This window comes from Oryzias latipes, chromosome 3 (assembly GCF_053564925.1).
Source record: "Oryzias latipes strain Hd-rR chromosome 3, Olatipes_Hd-rR_3.1".
Taxonomy (NCBI): domain Eukaryota; kingdom Metazoa; phylum Chordata; class Actinopteri; order Beloniformes; family Adrianichthyidae; genus Oryzias; species Oryzias latipes.
Window position 1 is genome coordinate 27,965,966 of NC_136239.1, and position 21,361 is coordinate 27,987,326.

The 21,361-nt window shown below is 37.6% G+C and overlaps 1 protein-coding gene across 1 annotated transcript in view; it reads left to right on the forward strand.

Annotated features, from left to right (window-relative positions):
* The first annotated feature begins 5,574 nt into the window (after positions 1-5,574).
* tspan15 (tetraspanin 15) overlaps positions 5,575-21,361 on the forward strand; it is a 37,224-nt gene continuing 21,437 nt past the window's right edge. Inside the window, exons 1-4 of the mRNA XM_023953536.2 lie at positions 5,575-5,796; positions 11,395-11,580; positions 14,800-14,874; positions 18,112-18,207. Of these exons, the coding sequence (XP_023809304.1) occupies positions 5,701-5,796; positions 11,395-11,580; positions 14,800-14,874; positions 18,112-18,207 (453 nt within the window). The 5' untranslated portion in view covers positions 5,575-5,700. The remainder of the gene's footprint in view (positions 5,797-11,394; positions 11,581-14,799; positions 14,875-18,111; positions 18,208-21,361) is intronic.

Consider the following 21,361-nt stretch of genomic DNA (forward strand, 5'->3'; position numbering starts at 1 on the left):
AATTAATAATACGAGTAAAAATAACAAATTTTTAAAGAATCTGTGAAGAAGTTAAAGAAACACCAACTAAAGTTCTTAAAGAGAAGGTGGAGGGAAGGTAGACAAGAACTTGGTTGGATTAGATTTCATTAGCAAAAAGCACATAAATCTCACATTTGACAGCCTGGCAGATTCTGAATCAGAAAAGGAATTGGACCAGACCTCCAAAAGAACTTGATACATTTAGGATTTTTCTTTTTATTTAAAATTCTCTCTCTCTCTCTCTCTCTCCTTTTTTAACATTTGTAATTATTTAAACCAATAGCAAAACCTTTGCAGGCCGTACTTTCTAAATTAAACAAAGATCAACAGTTGCTTTCAGCAACACCGTTTTTTTTAACTATCTACCAGAATGAGAAGTCCAACAAAAACAAAGTTCACTGAGATGAGCAAAATCTCTATCATAAAATCTACAAAAAACAAAACAAACAAAAAAGCATACATACATAGCCCTAAAAACTTAAGCTTGCAGTGTTAAGAAATATTTCCCATCATGGAATATGCCTCTTGCCAAATGCATTTTACTGTGATTATGAGGTGGATTTTATAGTTGAAGTTGATAGCCACAAAATGTTTGCCTTTTCTCCTGGGACATTGTTTTATAACCACAAAGAGTCAACCTAGAGACTTATTTGATTCACTACATTGATTTTAAGTCGAGACTGTTGAGAAGCAATTCCTTTTTTCAAATTCAAAAGGTGAGCTCTGATAAAGCTATGTGGGGGTGAGCATTCTAATCTTCGTGGATAAAGTTCAGTCACCCACAAGAGAGATATGGGATCCTGGCTCCAGGATCTCACTGAAATCTCAATGTATTGAAACTGCCATGGTTTATCATTGGAAACGTGTCACCTTACAAACCTCCATGTACTGCCTCCACCAAAACATGTTGGTGAAGTGATTTCAGTTATCTTGGATTCTCAGACCCATGTGCACTGATGATTAGCAGGATGCAGGGTATTATATTGGTTCAAACATTGCTTCAATAGACTAGAACAAGTACAACCAATAAATAAATACATGAAACCAAACAAGGGTGCGAAGAAACCAAAAAACAAGATATGTGGTATTAGACTAGAATACTCTCAGAAATAATTAAAACAGCAGTGGTTCTGATGAGTAAATCAATTATACAGCAATCAATCAAGGGGGGGGGGGGGGGGGGGTTGAAACTAATTTCACAGATTTTAGTTTTTGCCCTTTGCTAGTCAAAGTGTAGATGCCAAAATCTTGAGAGCTTGTGCTTCATACATTTTATATCTTTGGAATAAGAATCTGCCAATCTAACATCAGGCATTTTTCAGCCATAACCTGCATAAATATGATAAAATCTTCATGTTTACACACTAGAGGAATCTATAGTGAGAAAAGTGAGAGTGAGTTTTTTGGGTCTTTACATGGAGGCTGAGGCTTCATACTGTGAGATAACTGTGATGCTTCTTGGCAGGAAACTGTTCATCTTTCATCTTCTTCTGTATTTTAACAGGATTCTAAAGATCTCGCATTTTTGAGCTGCATCTTCCTAGGACCTAGGGCACACACATTTTTTCGAAAAGGCAACATTTACACACCCTTTCCACAAAAAAATAGAACATGATGGAAAACAGTTTTTTATTTGTACAATTCCATTTAAAAAATGTAATGTACTGTCTTCAGAGGCGGTCCTGGTTTGACGCCCTGGATGAAACAAAACATCATTTTTTTAATTTCTGGCTGTAAATACCATGAAGGATTTTGAGAAGTGTTTGATCACGGATGTCTGAACCAACATGCAGTAATAAATCAAAGAGTGAAATATAATTTCAAGAAATATGGCGTCAGGATTCATCGCTGTCTCTAAGTCTGTAGTGACCCTGATTTTCAACAGAGTTCTGACCTGCAGACAACTTGACCTCAACTTTCAGCGCCGCTGATAACAGCCGAAGAAGGATATATGGACCTTCATCTAATGTCTGCAGACATAACAGCGAAGAGAACTATAAACTCTGTTTTAACCCAGCAGAAACGGCTGTTAATCACCAGAAGAAGGAATACCAACCTTGGTCATTTGACAGAAAATGGACCCTTTTTAATATTATTTCACAGCATTACCTTATTCTAAAAACAAAGCTTAATCAATTATTGAAGATGGTTAAATTGATTGATTTCTAATTATATTACGTCACTTGCTCCCAAAATTTATTTATGATTTTTCCTAATGAAACATAATTTGCACATATTTTTAACTTTTGATACTTGATCAATTTTTGCTATGAAAATTTTTTGAAACAGTGTTATGTCTATTTTACTGATATAGTATCATTACTCTGTATGTATTTTAGAGAGCTGATCTGCATTTGCCATGTTGATTTCTAAAATAGTTATTTTTTACATAAAATTTAAGTAATTTATCTTTGTTAGGTGCTTTATTGATACCTGAGGATTCTAATTTCTGTCTGATAAAAGTTTGGAACCGGATATTGATAAGTCATGTTATAAAATGTTTAATGTTTAGTTTTATGTTTAATTATCCTAAGTTTGATACGTCAGTGTATGAATGTATAACTGATGATTGTAATGTTTTTGTGTAGTATTCTTATTTGATTGCTTGAAATAAACCATTTAAAATCAAATAAAATCAAAAGTTATTTTAATTTATTATTAAACACAAACACAATTTTCCACAACATTGAATAGACTTTTCTGTCTGTCAAATAACCAAAGTTAAGATGAGTGAGATGATGGAAATAAATTCAGAAATTATGCAGTGTCACAACTAGTGGGATTTCACTGCAAACAAATGTCTGTCCTTTTTTCTAATTTTTACTCTAATTGGGCTAAAAAATGAAAGGGCAATGATTTTGCTAACCTGTAAGGAAGACAAATATTCCTTCTCCTGACCTTGTACTTTTTTACATAACAGCAAATCAAATACAGGATGAACTCCACTTCCATTTTATTTTGGGGCCACTCAAATTAGTCAACAATCATATCTTCTCACTCAGTTGTGAAACAAAGTTTTAAAAGTATATTTCACGAAGTTCCTACATTCTTGCAAAATTGCCCTTTAACTGCAGGTTGGATGTTGTTGGAGTATGAACAATATTTCAGACATGCTGAGTAGAAAATGAACAAGTATTACTTATTTAAGCCCTGAAGCCGGTTTTGCTGCTGTTTATAAGAAAAACAAGTACCTGTACTTTACATGCACATCTCTGCTTCCACCCTATCACTAGGAAACACATGTCTTTGCATTTGCACTCATACACGTAACTAATTTAAACAAAGAAGATTTAGCAAAGCACTCTGGCTACAGCATCCACGGTGGTGCAATCCTAAAGACAAAGTGGAAGGTGTCAAATTCAGGAGTGACCTGAGGGTTCATGGATTTGAGGATCTTAAGTCAGTTGATTTGAAATATATGACATCAAATCAACCAATCATTAGCATATCTTTAGATGTCAATCATCCTTTTTGTATCAACAAAACAAATGATTCTCACTGGACCTTGAATATGCTTTCGACCCAAGCTGAATTGCATCACAAGACAAGTTAATGTTTTAAATAAATGAAAACATTTATACAGAGGCTTAGCACACACTTTTAAAAAATATTCTAACCTACCTGTGGACCTCAAAGACATTTCTAGCTGTTGTAAAACTGGTTGACTGGAGAAGTTTTCACTTGAAATTATAATTGAAATTTATTCTGATTTTTTTTTTATCCAGAAGGAAGAATATGCTTTAACAACATTAAAACATAGAAACCATAGAAAATGAAATGATGTGTTGGTGTTGTGAAATAAACCCCTCTGGGTTTTTACATGGTTACATACCAATAGTAATTTACAGAAAGAAAGCAAAAAAAGAAATGTAAAAATTGAAACTAAACAGAAGATCTAAAACACAAACGTAGACAAATGCAATGCATTTTTCCTGCTACAAAAAAACTAAAAGTGGTTTGCAAAGATAAATAAATAATGAAAATAGTTGAAAAAATAGTAATCATAATAAAAAAACAACAATAAATGCCCATTCTACAAAAACGAACGGTCCATAAAATCCCATTAAAACATGAAGAAATGCAAAAATGTCTCAGAAACTAACCTAAAAAGAGGAGTTTGGAGTTTTTCTTAAAAACCTCCACAATGGATGACACCCTCGCAGGCCTTTCTACATGTGAGTGCCAAAATGTGGCGCTGCTGTGGGTTTTTGTTCTTAATTCCGAGATCTCAATTTAATCGTCAAGATCAAATAGTCATCATGAAGTTTAGCATTTTTTTCTCCTCAATAGAACTTATTGTGCTGTATATTAATTATTATTAATTAATTATTTTCCTTTTCTGTGTCTGACGTATACGGTGGCCAACAAAACCAACTTTTCAATGCAAATTTTAGTTGAAACAGATTTGAATTAGTCACATTTGAAATTTAATACGAAGGTATTTCAACAATCCACAAGAGGAAATTGGAAAAATTAGTTCACTATCTTTTCATGAAACCAGCACAACTGACTAAATGTTATGTTAAATCCATGTAGGCCAGAAGTCTGCAACCTTTAACTCTAAAAGACCCATTTGTTTCCAATTTCTTATTGACCAAAAAACCTAGTGAGTGCTGCAAAGTCCCACTTCCAGTTCATTTCATTTCATTTTCATTTATTTAATTTTTCCTTTCATGAAAATTGTTGAATACCAAATATGTTAACATGATTTTTGTACAACTGAACATATTCACGATTGGAAAGACGCAGAAGTGAAGAATCCAATTCTTATAGTTGTCTGCCCCCATTTAAACATAGCATAATTTCTACATTTCTCCCACCATCACCTGGGCTCAGATTTGACCAGATTTCTTTTTAGATTTGATTAGATTTGACCATATACAGTTCAAATATAATTGAAAACAATCAATTTGAATTTTTGTTTAATACATCCGTTTAAATTGAATAATATTTTGACAGTTCCAGAACAACACACTTAATTTATGTTTTTGTGACAGGAACATTAATTTCTAAATGTAGCTTTTAAATTTTTAATTTTAACAGTTTTGTATTTTTCTACACACAACAATTTAAAGTTCTTTTTTCTTTTGACTGCAGCAAAAAATATCAATTCAAATGAAAATACATAATGTGTCAAATAAAGATTCTCCAGTAGGTGCAGCATAAAATAAGAACCTTTTAGAATTGTTTTGATATCTGATGAGTTACAAACTAAACATAAAGTACAAAACCTTATATTTAAAATAAAATTAACTGAATTATTAATTCAAATCTTTAGCTTTTTTCTTTAAAGCCAATGTGCCACAATAGAGAGGCATAAAAGCCACTTAAAGCGCTGAAGTTGCTGGTAGCAGAAACCTGACTTTTTGAAACGTGACTTTTTCGTATTTGTTCATTTTAATATATATGTTTTAGAGGACTTATTACAAACTTTTTAAAACTAAACGTAATAAATTGTGTTATCCAAAAGTGAATATTTTTCTAGTCTAGGATAAAAAAAAACTGTCATCCTGTGAGTGTAAACAGAGCATTTCCCATAAAACCCCTCCTTCTCACACAAGCCCAGGCGCATGCGGCAGGCGCGTGCGGCGACGCCTCCAACGCGGAAGTGTGGTGTCAACAATAAAGAGAGCACCGGAGAATAGCAGAAATTACCTGTCTGTCCCCCCCAGACTCAAGATGTGTGGCAATTCTGGCAATGGGTCCAATAACACCAATGACACTTGGTACTATGTCATCAAATTTGCGCTCTTTACCTACTGCTTCTTCTGGTTGGTAAGTAAAGTACCGACATTTTTTATTCTGAGGAGGACGGGCGCGCTGGTGGTGGAGTGTGGTGGTGGGGTGTGTATGTTAAACTTTAAGTTGTTACTTTCATCAACTTTTTGTATGGTTTTTATTTTACCTATCGACTTCTTTACATGTGTGTTCAAAAATATGAATGAATTAGGTATGCGTTTAGATGGGGTTTCACGATTTTGCCGATTTATGCTTCAGGTGTTGCACCTGTGGACCCACCACCCTTCTTTCTGCTCAATCAATGTAAACTCTGTAACTGTTCACCAACGAACCGTAAATCAGTTGGTTCCGAACCGACCCAAAACTAACCCAAAAAATTGCTGACAGTTGATCACAAACTAAATGGGGTTTTGGCTCATCAGGAGATATGAGGTGAAATCAAATTACAGTCAGGTAGCTGAGTTAAGCTTCTTTCTGTTTTACTCTTCAATTTAAATTAATGTCTGATTTTTGACAGTCCTTGTAGCTCAGCACAGTGCAGCTGCCGGTTCCTCTCAGAAGACATTATAGGCAGAATGTGTGAAGACAGATGGTTGATTCACACTTGAATTGAAAACAATTTATTTCTCATACAATGTTTTTTAAAAATCCTTCTGTGCAAAGAAACGAGGGAGCAGGAGGAGCTGGGAAGATGAGCCGGAGCTGCACGATGAACTCAATGATGGGTTCATTTTGGAGGCTGAATGCTGCACTGATGGGGGGTTGAGAAGCAGATTGACTCTTATTTACTCGTCTCCACAGCTTGTTGACTCAGTTTTGTTGAATTTTCTTTTTCCTGTAGACTATAGCAAAACAATGTATCTAATCTCAAGAAAGAAAACTTCTATTTGCTCCTTTTCAGAGATGCAGTTGAACACAATCAATGCACATTGATACATTCATTAGACTTCTGAGTTCACCCATGTGTTTTTTATCCCAAGTGTTTGCATGTCTGGGAGTTAGAAATAAAAAAGAATTTGGTTGACTTCACATAGAACTTTTGTGCTCAAGCAAACTTAAGCAGTTTAATTCAATTCAATTTTATTTGTATAGCCCAAATTCACAACAGTCGTCGCGATGGGCTTTGTATCGGTAAAGTAAGTGTCCAGTTCCACAGGATCATAACCTTTTTCTTTCTCAGATCTTTACACGCATCCCTCTGACTCATTCTCATCCACCATCCTGTAGCACAGGATGTTCTCAATCAGTGCTGCGGATGTAAACAGGTCCAGTAGAGCACTGTTCATTACATTTAAGATCATCACTTTACACAATTCAGTTGGCCTAAGAATCTGGCAAGATGGCTTCAAATGATTCAGATGGAAAGTAAAGCCTGACAGGGATGATAAATGCCACTAACAAGAAAGGTTTTGCTTTTTTCCCCCCCGCTTTTTTTCCGCTTTTATAGTTTTCCTCTTTTGCATCAAATCACTAAAGGAATAGCGGTGTGATCCATTTATTTAGATTTTAAAATAGCTGCAGATCCATTGCTTTGGATTTGGGGAATCATTATAAAAGAGCTTTATGAATAGATTTAAACTAAGTTGCCAAAATACACTTTTTGAACAGGTCAGAATGAGGACTTTTTAGCTGCACTTTCACTATGAGTAAAGCACCAGCATTCAGACCCCATATGCAGTTCAACTGAAAATTGCACGGTTGATTGTGAAGTGCCCTAAACAGGAATCCGACTTATCAGCGATAAAACCAGTTACTAAACCAGAAATTGTGACTCGTCATTTGATAATAGTTTTGGCTCGGCTTTAACAGAGAGTGACGGGTCAATGCAAAACTTTTAATGTTGTTTCCATAAAGAACTGTTAGACAGATTTCCCTTCTTTAATTTTTCAAGGATGGAGAAGTGTGTTCTGTGCTGAAGGGGATATTTGTTGAAGCACTGAACCTTCTTTCCTCATTACTTGATTGGATTGCTCTCAAAACGGCGACCAAGTAGACACATTTTCTTTGTCCAATTAGGGTGCTTCCAGAGCAACACACAGGATTTGGATCCAACTGTAGGCTCCCGGTTTTAGCTAGTTTCCTCAGCCTAAGCTTGGAGCTTTTTGGACATTACTCTGTGTGCTGAAACAGCAGATGGCCACCACAGTGCAGTTGTGAAGTTGTTTTTACACATTCTGTTCACGTGACCTTGGTCTTCTGCCCCTCATGCAGTTGCCAAATCATCCACAGCTCAATGAATTCTGATAATCACAGAGATAGTTGAGTTATAACGATTTTTTTTAATGGGATTAAAATAGATTTGCAGGATTTGTGGGCTGACACGTCAGTTGGAGGAAATTTTCTCCTTTTAGATGCAGACACATACCCCCTCCCTGCTAAGTTTTTGTCACAAAGTTTTGAGATCATCTGTCAGCATTTAAGATGCTTGAAATGACCTCTTCTCCACTCGGTGGAAGTGAATGTCTGATGAGCCGGCCAGCAGCAAGACACAGTCACAGATGGTGAGCAGGGACACCAGGAAAAGGCATCAGGAAGGGTTATATACTGTGAAAACTTTTAAATATTTCCGGGAATCAAAATCTTTTCTTATCTTCCTTGCTGGCACCTTACTTGACTTTTCAATGGTTAAATATCAGGGAATCAAGTTGGAATTCTGAAACAAACATAAGAGTGGCCAGCTCATTTCTTTCAGACTTTAAAGAGTCTGCATTATGAATTACAAGGTAAACAATCTCACAGATGTTACAGCTGCTGCTACCACGCTGTTTCCATCATTTATTTTTCACTGCAACCCAAAGCAGAGAAAGGTTTGATGCTATGAAATCATGGCGATCTTTCTCTACTAAAGCCAGAGTCACAGATTTCAGAATGACCACTACATGTGTTGGTCTAAACTTTTCTTTGGTAAAGTTGAAATAAAGAGCCATTTGTACGATTGCACACAGTGTCCAGAACTAAAGTCAAAGAAATGTCAGCTGTCACACTTTCCCCACTAGACTCAGTCGATTCACACTTCTGTCACTTCTCACCTCCTTTCGTTTTCTGCCAAGCAGCGAAAAAACAAAATCACAGTTGATGATCTCAGAAGCATCACACAACACAAGAGAGAGGGGAAGAAGAAGAAGAAGAAGCAGCAGCGGCGGGGGTTTGCAGCAGTCAGGAAACGATCACACCAAATCATAACTAGTTTATAAATGAAGTGTCTGTACGAGTTATCAAAGCTTTGAGTAAAGATACCAGTTTAGTAAAGTCTCTGCGCTTGGTTTATTTGTGCTTGGCTAGTTCATACTTTATGGCTGTGTCACAACTGCCCTAACGGGTGAATATGGGAGGAAAAATCAGGGAAAACCGGCAGGTGGCCTGCACAAAATATCAAGGTCGGAGACCACCGGTCTGAGGAGAAAATGTTCATGCACATTGTTTTCTACAGGCATGGTGTTTTTTTTCCAGCTCCTCAAGGTATAGGGCTGTTAGAAATTAGGAAATTTCACAATTGGAGCAAAGTTTGTGTTGGCATTCCTACAGGCCCTTATGTATCGCATGCATGTAGCATTTGCACGCGGTCAGTAAAGGGCCAGTTTGCGCATCTTACTAGCAACTAGAGTGCTGCGTAAGGGCACTGTGAGATAGCATTACCTGTACGTCACAAGTGCTTACCACATGCACGACAATCCTGTTTCATTTTCATAACTTCCCTTGAGGTGGCATGAGCCTATCAAACACAGGAGGACACACCTGGGCTTCCTTCAAAATGCGTCCACTCCTGTCTACGATCCGCTAGGGCCCGGACAACCCGAAAACCTATAGCAACCCCCTTTACGTGTGCATGTGACTAAGATCTTTGCCATTATGCTGCAGTCTTTTCTTGCCACATGCTGCAAAGCAGTAATTAAATCTAATGTGACCTTTTGCGTATATAGTTTTTCCTGGAGCTTTTAATTGGAACAGATGGAGTAAATCATTTAAATGTGTTTTTGTTAGTTCGTCCACCCCTGTTGATTGGATTAACTATTTTTTTTTTTTTTTACATGGCCATAATGATCTTGACTGTATTTTTAAATAAATTACTGAAAAGGATAGTTGTAAGTATATTGTCATTTTGGAGAGATGACCATTTATGCTGATTAGACTTCTCATAAATAGCAGACTTTGACTTTTGGTGCACCTTCTCGCTGCCTCAAGAGTTGCAGCTGGCTGATCATTTGATTTAATAGCTTTTGTGGTTAAGGGTCAAATTAGCTATTTTAACCTCTGAGTGAAGAGAAGCTCCCGCGTTTGATATTATTCAGTCTATTATCACAATGTGTAAATCTTTAAAACAATTTCTGAGTGAGGATTCATCCTTTGTGAATTTGATGATCGTTGACCTTTTAAAGTTGATGCACAATCCTCTGAAGCTTGCGCGTGTACCGTACATATCTGCTTCCTACTCGTGAAAGTTTTCAACCCAACCTTTTTCTCCATTAACCTTTGGAGGTGGCTCCGTTTAGTTTTCTGCAGCACCGGAGTCATGAGTTCAAGAAGGGCCTGTGAAGGAGATCAGACCCCTGAAGGTCCTAAAAACATGTAGAAAAAACTTAGATGTTTGTTTTGTGTACTTGGTAGCAAACATTTCAATGTCAGAGGATTGTTTCAAAAGGCATTAAGGACGAATCTGAAGTTTGTGTTCCATGAAAATTTGCCAAATCTCAAATTAAAAACCACTTGAACAACAAAATAAAAATGCTCTTCAGAGTCCAGTTTTACTCGTGCCTTTAGAGACTAAAAAAAAACGCAAAAATGTCATTTTTATTTAGAGGTAAATGCTGGGTATAGAGTGCTAATATGCTCACAGTGATGCATCAGGCTGAGACCCTGGCAGCATCTGAACTGCATGCAGGCGCAGAAACATTCAGATGGTCAGAAACATTCACATGGTCGTCCTTGCAATATGAGATCTTTTTTATTTTATACGATTTAGTGGTACACTACTTATCCAAGAGCAAATTAAATGTTTTAATATATGAACAATCTTGAAGGCAAAATGCAGAACAGTTATAAATATTTTTTTTAAATCAACGTTTGTACAAACAACAACAACATTGAGCCAAAATTTTACCGAAAACACGCTCCAATTATTTCTGCATTAATCCTGTGATACAAACAAGATGGTAAAGGTTTTTCTAAATGGCATTTATTTAAGGAGTGTATCATAAAAAGACAAAAACAGGCTAAACAAGCAGGAGCTGTTTAGCCTGGGCTGAATCAGAGATGGAGTGTCTAAAAATGATCCGTTCGAGGTCGCACTTCAATGGCAAAATGAAAAAAGAACACAAACCCATAGAACTGATATTAAAAGGAATTCTTTCACCAAAGGTTCACCTTCTACCTAAACGAAAGGTTTGAATACGTTTTTACAGTCAGAAACTTCATTTTTATATTCAGCTTTTTTTTGTCTGTGTGAGATTCACCACATGTGTGCAGTTTTATTTTTCTCTTTTGCTTATTTTCAAAGTAAAGGCTGTAAACATGATAAAAACTTATAGATGGAACGTTTTGGACTTTGGTCTACACACTGGTTTTGTTTTACCACAGTTCTTTAATTTCGATCTCTTAATCTGTTCCACTGTAACTGTTGTTCCTTTATGTTTCCAGACCATAGGCAGCGCCCTTCTAGCCATTGGGATCTATGCTGAGGTGGAGAGGCAGCGTTACAAGTCGCTGCATGGAGCGTTTTTGGCCCCTTCCATCATCCTGATCCTGCAGGGATTAGTCATGTTTGTTGTGTCCCTCATTGGAGCCATTGGTTCATTAAGGGACAACCGAGCATTGCTGAAGACGGTAAGTGTTCATTCAGAAGCAACATAGATTACATTAGAAGTTCATGTTTGTCTTTAATAATTCTTAAATGTCATTATTTCTATTCATTTCAGTAACTGTTTCACCCTAATCATTTGCATTTTCTAAACATTAAAAATCCTTTGGCTTGAGCCTTTTATTAAACAGTTTAATTAAATTTCTTAGTTTTCTAACAGAATTTTGATGAGATGTCTTGTTCATAGCTCTCTTACAGGCTCTCTTACAGGAGTATTAACTTAATCAAATAGTCACAACTTCACCTTTACTACACCCAGCAGGTTCCTTTAAAACAAAATTGCAGGGAAACATTAATTTAATAATATTTACATTCATCTTCAATAAGACAAGTGAATTTAGAAAAGTGAATAGTGAATTTCCCCATCGTGGGATAAAGTTATCTAATCTAATCAAAACAACTCTAAAATTATAAAAATAAAGGTTTTCCTGTGTCAAATACAATGTAAAAAATTGATTTTTTTACTCAGAACTTTTATCCCTTTTTCCCACAAAACTTTTTCAGTAGAAAAGTACTGAGTACTTTTTAACAGAAGGAATTACGGTTTGTAAAATTAGAAAAAACAATTTTTTGTTTTTGTTGGAGAGCATTTAAACAGATGGATGATGGGAAGTAGGGGCGGGCCTACTTCACACCAACAGTCCCACCCACAACTCTGAAGTAAATTTGTAATGAGCTCCTGCCGCTTTGCAGAAACTATGTCTTAGAAAATGACTCAGGTTTTTTGATTTAGCTAAAAACAGCATAATCATAATTAAAACCACTGGGAGCACTTAAAAATAGATCAGAGTGTGACTTTAACAGTGAGTGGAAAAAATAGCTGAAATGTTCTTCTAGTATAATTGTTGATCAGACCTGCCTGACAGTTTAAAAGACATTTCCGTTTCTGTACCCTCAGCATGGAGCAGCCTCAGTGCTGGGATGTTGGCGAGTTTACTTGAGTACAGTTGCTTAAGGCCCTTCCCAAGCATTCCCTTTAGATTAGGGTAACAACTCTGATCTGGTTATCTGAAATGCTTAACTTCAGTCTTGTTTCACTGTTTTCTTGAGTAACAACCTGCATGCTCAGGGCCATTGTCTTGCTACATGACCCACTTTCTTGTGAGATTCACCTCCAGTACAGATGTCCAGCACCAGTAAAGCACACATGGAGCTCTAAGCAGACATCATTTCTGAACTGAGGCCTAATAGAAACAAAGCTAACATTAAACTATAGGAAAGAACACTATATATTTTGCTGCCTATGATGTCAGTGAAGTGATAAAATATTCCAAATATAAAATGGTTGCATAAATCTATAGTTTATATTCATTCATTCATTCATTCATCTTCTTGAACGTTTTTCCCTTTCTGGGTCACGCGGGTTGCCGGAGCCTATCCCGGCCACTCGGGCGTAGGCAAGGGATGCTCTGGACTGGTCGCCAGTCTGTCGCAGGGTAGAATATCCTCAATCACACGTCCATTCACTCTCACAGTCACACCTATGGACAATTTAGAGTTGCCAATCAACCTATGAAGCATGTTTTTGGACAGTGGGAGGAAGCCGGAGATCCCGGAGAGAACCCACGCATGCACGGGGAGAACATGCAAACTCCACACAGAAAGGTCCTCCCTATAGTTTATATGTCAGCATTAAATTTACTGCATTGACTTTGGTTTTAGTGTTCGGGACAGTATGGAGATTGGCACATGAGGATTTGTATTTGCTTTTCACAAGGGCTTCTTGAAGAAATTGAAAGAAAGTAGTTACTCTGATGAGAGACAACACTAAGCAAGCAGGGAGAAGCTGAGGGGAGTTTGTTTATCGTGAACAGCCAGCCTGCAGCTTTAGTCATGGAATCATATAGTTGATTGTCCTCCTATTTCAGCACTGACTTTTAAAGTTTATTAAAAGAGAACATTTTTAGACGGCTTTAATTATGCGTTAATTCTGATAATGCACATGTCAAAGGCCATTAACCCACTTATACCATGGTCACTTACAAAATAAATAAATATTCAATCAGTTTTTAGTGCTTTATTATTGTTATTTTTTCTTTTTGGATCGCTTTTTTCACACAAAAAACTGTTTGTTACATTTAGCTGCGGAGTGGCAACGCACTCTGCCGCTCTGATCTACGATCTTCACTGCAACAGAAAAGGAAAGCGATTTACAAGCTGAACGTCACGATGGTTGTTTTAAATAAGCCAGCGCAGTGATATGGAACATTTAAGCTATGTAATCGGAACTTCTTTTTTAGCCGTGGTATCGCTGTGTTATATCACTTTTTATACCATGGTCCGGGTGAATACTTGATACTGATTGGCTGCTGGGTGTGCATTAAAAAGTGATATTGTACAGTGATAACCGCATGCCTAATAAAGGAGTTCCGGTCACATAGCATAAATGTTCCATATCACTACGCTTGGCTTTTTCTTTAAAACTACCTTTTGCTTCATCATCTGGACAAAAACAAGCAGCAAGAGGTGAACTTTCTCTCTGATCTGATGCTCTATGCTGATCATGACGATCAGCATAGAGCATAGAGATATCGTTTTCTTTGCCGCTGCAGTCGAGGTCCGCGCCGGCTGAGCCGGCAAGGGGCATGTTGTCACAGTTGTCACGGTTGTCACGTGACAATGCGTAACAAATGGTCCGCTTTTTGTGAAAGAAGTGATCCAAACCAAAAAAATAACAAGAATAAAGTACTAACAGCGGAATATTTATTTCATTTGTAAGTGACCATAAGCGGGTCAAAGGAAGAAGGAGGAAAGAAGTCAGATCTGCAGCCCATTGTCATTAATGGGTCGGGTGTGAAGAGAGTACAAAGCTTCAAGGACCTTGGTGGGCACATTGATGAAGTCCTCAGATGGAGCTCAAACACTACAGAGGTAATGAAAAAGGCCCAACAGCGTCTTCACTTCCTGAGGATCCTCAGGAGGGTCAACCTGAAGAAAGAGCTGCTGGTTGCTGGTTCAGGCGTCCACGTCGTGCTTTAATTTCTGTTAATGCAAACTTCGTCGGCCATTAACCCTTACTTAATCCACATCCAGCAGCCAATCAGAATCGAGTATTCATCCAGACCATGATATAGCATTAATTAAGCCAAGTTACTGAAGTGCATGTGTAAAGACCCTCTGTGATGCACCTGTCTGACACATCAAATAATTTCATATATATGTATTCTGTTGTTGTTTTGTTTCAGTTCATGTATACCCTGGCAGTGTGTTTAGTCGTGCAGCTGCTTGGTGGAATCGTGGTATTGGTGCTTCGCACCCAGGTGAGCTCAACTCCTTTATCAGTTCCTGAATCCTCATACCTGAATCCTGCAAAAAAATCTGTTTGTTTGCTTTTTGTTTTTACATTTTACGACATTTTTATAGTAAGCATTTTGAGTAACCTTTTCGAAATTGCACTGTTTGAAACAGCAGATACATGAATCTCTGAGTTTTTTGTTTTGTTTTTAATTTTATTTTTTATTTTCTTAAGCCAGACCATGAACGAACATGAATGAACACAGGTCAGCCAACAGGACCTAAAGGTTACCATTTGCTGATATTGAATACTCAATCCAGTAAACTCAGCTACTATGATCCTTCGCCAATCCATTGTAGAGCTTTATTGCAGATGTTTACACTATTAAACAGCAAATATCTCTATTCTGTAAGGAGTTTTCAACATAAAACAGGATCACTTTAAGAATATGGAACCAAACGGCCATTCCAATTAACTTAGAAAACATTTTTAAGGTGAGCAACAACTTTATCCTTTATTCTACTAGTATTTGAGTGGCAAATCTCTTGATAAATACATCGTTTTGACATGACCACAAACCTCTGAGAATTGGGAGGAATCAGATAAATGTGCTAATCCGATCTGACAAGTTTACACGCACTTTATCTGATGATCACAAAACGTGTCTGTTTTTGTCTGGACAATACTTGTATGTTTGGTGAGGGGTGTTTAAGAGTCTCTTTTGTGAATTTTTATTCTTTTTAAAATGTAGTCCCATCTGCATTATGAAAGAGACCGCTATGATCTTGGAAATACCCTAACATGGAAGCTGATGGGCATGAAGAGTATGTGATATGTGTTAAAAAAGAAGAGATCAGCCCCTTGTCTTTCACTGAAATTGTGATTATGCCCCTTTCAATAGATAAAAAGATACCGTCTATACAAATATCAGATTATTGGGGGAAGATTTTGATGTTTTTATCAGATTTTTCATAATCAGATTATTTCCAATATCTGAAGGGGAAATGGATTCTCTTTTTTTAGGTGATTTATTTAAAAAATCAGATTACTTAAGAAAATAAATTTGGTATTCACTCCCATTGCCAAGCTAAAACTTCTTGTACTTTTACTTGGAATACATTTCAAAGTTGCATACAAAGTACAAATAACACTTCCCCAAAATGTGCCCATTTCTAAAAACAGCTTAGTTTTTTCTTAAATGTTTCATTTTTTTTATTTTTAATCTGTAAAGATCCAACTTCTTTTTTTACCTATAGGCTAATAACACATTTACAAAGTGTCTTAGTTGATAAGGGACTGTGTTGAGCTTCAGTGGTTTTCAAAGGTATCCCAGAGGTTTTTGGATTGCGATGACACGGCAGTCTTTCATGCAGTACCGCCTGAGGTTGTGGAATCACGCACATCCAACTGTGCTTTCTGGTTTCGTTCTTTGTGTTCCCTCAACTCTCTGGATTGCTTAAAATGTCAGTCACTTCAGGTGATAAAAGACTGAATCTCTTGGCAGTTTCGGACTGAGGAGTTTGTTTGTGCTTTATTATTTTCTAGTTAAACCAGTCGATGGTTCTTTTCATAAAGTGCTGAAACCTAACTTCCTCCCTCAGAAAGACAAAGAGCTGCATTTCCTGCGCTTTTGCGCCTGGGGCAGTTAGTCATTATTGCTTTCTATGTAACACAGCAGGCCTGGACTGTGCTGGCCAAATGCTCTGACAACTGTATTGAGGTAAAAGCACAAAGGAAAAAGACCCTCTAACATGAATTGAAACATGATTGTAACATTTGTTTTGATAGTTTTGGTTTATTTTCCACATAAATAAACCAAATACACATAATGAACTGAAAAATGTATTTCTTTTTCCTAATTTATGAGTTTCCTAAAATGGAAACATGCTGACCATTGCCACAAAAAATAGTACTATTGTCAAAAAAACATGTTTAAATAAGTGAAATTAGTTGTTTGTTTGTTTTTTAGTAGGGATGGTTTTTATCAGATTTGCTCCTGTCAGATCTGCAGTGTCCTGGTGAAGTCTTTGTCTAGAGCCATTAGTCTCACAGCTTGAGAAGAGAAAAGGCATTTTCTTCTAATCTGGTAGGAGTCATGTAGTTCATTATTCAGAAGGTTTTGAACAAAAATGTAATTTTATAAAGTGGACAGGAAGCTGGACATGTACATATAAAGATTGAACAGACTTGAGCTATTATCCTTTCTAAAAATGGGTGTGCATTAAGCATAATGCAGAAAAAAAATTCTAAGTCTTTTTGGAAACTGAAAAGCATAATACAGTTAATGGTTTGTAAAATTACTGAATGACGTCTTAACTTTCTATGATTTGAGTCATTCCTGAGAAGTTTTTCATGTATTGTACAATTTTAGATGCGATTATGTTGACATAACTACAATTACCTATTGTCTATTACTGAGAGAAATAAATTTGTCTATAATTAGTCTTTGAGAAGCAGGTCTAATGTCTTAAAACCTAAGCTGTGTCAAAGAGAAAAAAATCAAGTCTTGTTTCTGCCTTTTGTTTTTGTCTAATTATCTCTTTAAATAACTGTTGCTTGTGCAGTAATAAAAGTATCTTGGTAATCATTACTTGTTTTTGTCTTTCAAAGAAAATGACAATTATGTCTATACATGAGAGGGATCATAAAAGTCAAACATAACAAATGATGGTGGCATAAATATTACTCCGTACTACAAAGGAACTTCAGACAAAACTTCAGACAAAAGATGCAAAAGCATTAAAAAAAATGATTCTGTTATAGTTTTAACTACCTGGGTTTAATTCTCCTGATATATATTAACCTGTCCAGCTAACGGCATCTGCCTACAGCAGCAGGAACTATCCAGCCATGTACGATCACAGGGGTTAAGTTACTTTTGCTGTTGTTTTCACTTTTTATTCCCCCATTTCCTTGAGAATAAATTTGAATAAACTCTTAATTCTCATGACGGTTTTACAGTACTGTCAAATAAACTTGCTCTATCAAAAAGTCATTTAGTTCAGTGTTTGGTAATATGCTCAGGTTTTACAATCTGCCGTTAAAAAATGCAGTTTTGGAGACGGACTTCACAGTGACGCCAGAATGAGGCTGCTGGATGTGAGCGTTTTTATGTGCATTGATATTCCAGTTGAGTGTCTCTGGCATCTTCTTCTATCACAGGTCTCGTTTCCGTAGCTTTTAGATTGTATATATTCAGACTTCAGCAGTGGTATAACCTTAGTGCCGTTCAGACAAAATAACACGTTTTCTTTTCTTATAGACAACGGAGGTATTTAGCAAGGTTGCCCGGAAGGGCATGAAGAACTACTATGATGACCTGGACTTCAAAAACATCATGGACTATGTTCAAAAGAAGGTAAGGAGACGCTCCTTTCAATTTCTCTAGTCAATGTAAAGTGGCGAGAACAGAGGAGAACCAGGAGAAGCTACTTGGTATGTCTTTGCATTTAAAACCATATTACTGTCAATATCGATGAAACTCTGTGGTGGTGTCATGGAGTGCCATTACACCTTCTACCCAGTAGGTGGAGATGACCAAAGATGTGTTGTAGCATTTATTTTGTAAGCGGCAGAAGAAGATTAAAGGTGGATCTTGTTAACTGAGCAGGCTTTTTTTTTTTAACAACACAACATATTGGCGACAAGGAATGGCTTGGCTGGGAATTTTGCTGCCCCTGTAGAGCTGTGATGGTGTGGAATTTTTGATCACCGCGGTGATGAACCAACAGTGGGCACTGTGTCGCCGTTAACCGCAGCCCCCCCCCCCAAAAAAAACACACAAAATTCCCTGGCAACCACGTCGTAAATTCTTTATTAACAAATAACAGTAACAACTAACTACTACCTATCTAACTAATGAACTAACTATATAGACTATGACTATGTGTATGTGTGTCAGCACGATGCGTGTGTAGGAGGAAGGAGCGCACACAAGTGTGTTGGGGTGCGTGTTGATTCCTCTGCAGCGGACCGCTCTCGAGCTGCACGCGAGTTTCACCTGTGCTCTCTGGTACAGACATCTTCTCAGAATATTGTATATTGTCCAGTAACAAACAGACTGCAGACACTTTGTCACCTTTCCGGCAGCCATGAGCCTGACACCCATGAAGAACCCCGCCTTTGTTTATACAGAGACGTTGCTGCACAAAATAGTTCTCAAACAAAACATGTAGTTATATTCATCGCACTCTAACAGTGCGTGTTCATGTTTGGTGTTACAGAGTGAAGGAGAACAGTAATAACCCCCCCCCCACACACACACACAAAATCCTCTGGCGGGCGGCCGTGTCGCGCACTCAAGAACGCACGCAGCTTGTAATGGAAATAAATACAATTGAAATGAATAATTAAAATGCAGTAAATTAGTCGTGTTTCCTCGCGAAACGGAAACTTCTGTTGTAGAATGAGGATGTGTGTGTGCTGCTGAAACCCTGAGCGCTGGTGTGTGCAAGTAGAGGGAGCGTGTGCAGCGAGCAGCTCAAGAGGCTAGAGGCGCGGCACAGGGAGTGAAGGAGAACAGTAATAAAAGGTTTCCCCCAGAAGCCCTTGAAGTCTGAACACAGGACTAGCAGAAAAAGTAAATTATCAGCAAAGATGAATGTGTTCAATGTGTTTATTGATGTTCCAATCACGCCCCATATGCAGAACTTTAAAAACAAAAGAAAGTGCGGTGATGCGGTTATCGTCAAACCCCTATGCCTCTGCATTCCTACAGAAAACTGGTGTAATCGAACTGTAATCGAATCGTACTTGTTTAAGAAGAGGACGGAACCAGCCTTAACAGCAGTCTGATGTGCAAAGTCTCTATGCGTGCACCTGAGGGACTTACAATTACTGTTGACCTCCTGGTTGATACTGTATCTGCAGTTTCCATTCTCCCTATGTGCCTGTACCAGAAACATTATTGTCAAATCCCACTTACCACAGCAATAAGAAGATTAGTTACTTACTTAGGAGAGCCTATTTCTGTATTGGGCTGCTTGGAACTGACAGTGACTAATGGGACAAGCTGTGCCATAAACGTGGATATGGTGTCAACTGGAAACCCGTTAAAGGGCTTGGATCTTTTCAATGCTCTGAACCTAGTTATCAAAGATGGCCGGGTCAGTGCAGCAGTGCTTTCTCCAGCTGTGCCTTCTACTTTAACACATTCTTCGGTCTCTGTACAGTACACAGCTTCTGCCAACAACCTCGAGGAATCCCAAAATAGTTCTGACCAACTGGGACTAGTGACAGGTCTTGAGAACGTTGTTGGTTGACTGTTTGTCTGGTTTACCTGTCTCTCCTCCTCCACCACACGACGAGTTGGACATGGTAGCACTGGTGGCTAATGTGGACTTTGCTGCTGTCACCAAAGACCAGTTGATCCAGGCCTGCCTGGACTGTCCTGTGTTGCAACAGGTTATAGTTTATCTTCATGATGGCTGACCACGTAATGCAAAAGCTCTTTTAACCTACAATCGCATCCAAGCAGACCTGCCTGAAAAAGATGCTTACCTGATCCGTGGATCCCATCGTCTTGTCATTCCCACAGCTCTGCGATCTCAGCTTATACAGCTGGCTCACGACACACACCTAGGTATTGTTGGGACCAAACAAATTCTGAGAGCTCTATTGTTGGCCTGGTATGCATGTTGACGTGGAAGCTGCCTTTTTGAAGCATTAATACTTATTAGTATTGACTGTTTTCTCAACAAAGTTTGTGTTTGTTACTTGGAACAAAACATTTTTCTAACCCTGGCACTATAGAAACCATAAAATTTGATTAAAAACTTTTGACATTTTGGGCAATTTTTTTTCTTCACACCTTTCTGGGGAACCCAGTTTTTCTCTTGTGTTGACCTCTTGCTGACAATTTACCAAGAAGGTTGATTGAGAATATCTTCCAAAATTTAATGATAACCTAAAGACTCATGATAGAAAACATGACTTCAGATTTATGGATTTGTGTGTCTAAAGCAGGTTTGTTTGGTTCAAAGCTGAACTCTGAGCCAAAAACTTTATACAGTGATCAAAGACGACTGATCAAACAGCAAACTGAATGGCCTCCACTGACTGGCACTGTCTGAGCAAAGGCTGTTTGCTTTGTATGTGCATGTTATAATGGAACACAAACAGTTCTGTGAGCAGAAAATATATTATTGTAATGGAACATTTCTGATCTGTAAGCTGTTTGATCTTCATATAGCTCAGATAGATCCACGTTCCGGTTTTCAGCTGCTCAATTTGTTGTTGTCATTTCCCTTTTAGCTGCTTCTACAGTAATGTGTGTGCTTGAAGGACTTAGAAGAGGCTGTGTAAAAACACCTTCAATTCATTTAGCTTCAAATGAGGGATATGGATGTTGTGTCCCAGCTGTGCACCGGTTTGCTGGAGTAAACATGGGTTTTGCCACTCTGTCCTAAATTTATTTTCATTGCTCCATAGTACTCTATTTAGTTTCCTGTGGGAAAGAAAACAAATAATGTTACTCAACTGAAATAAAAAATCTGTCCTTTTTTGGTTTAGCT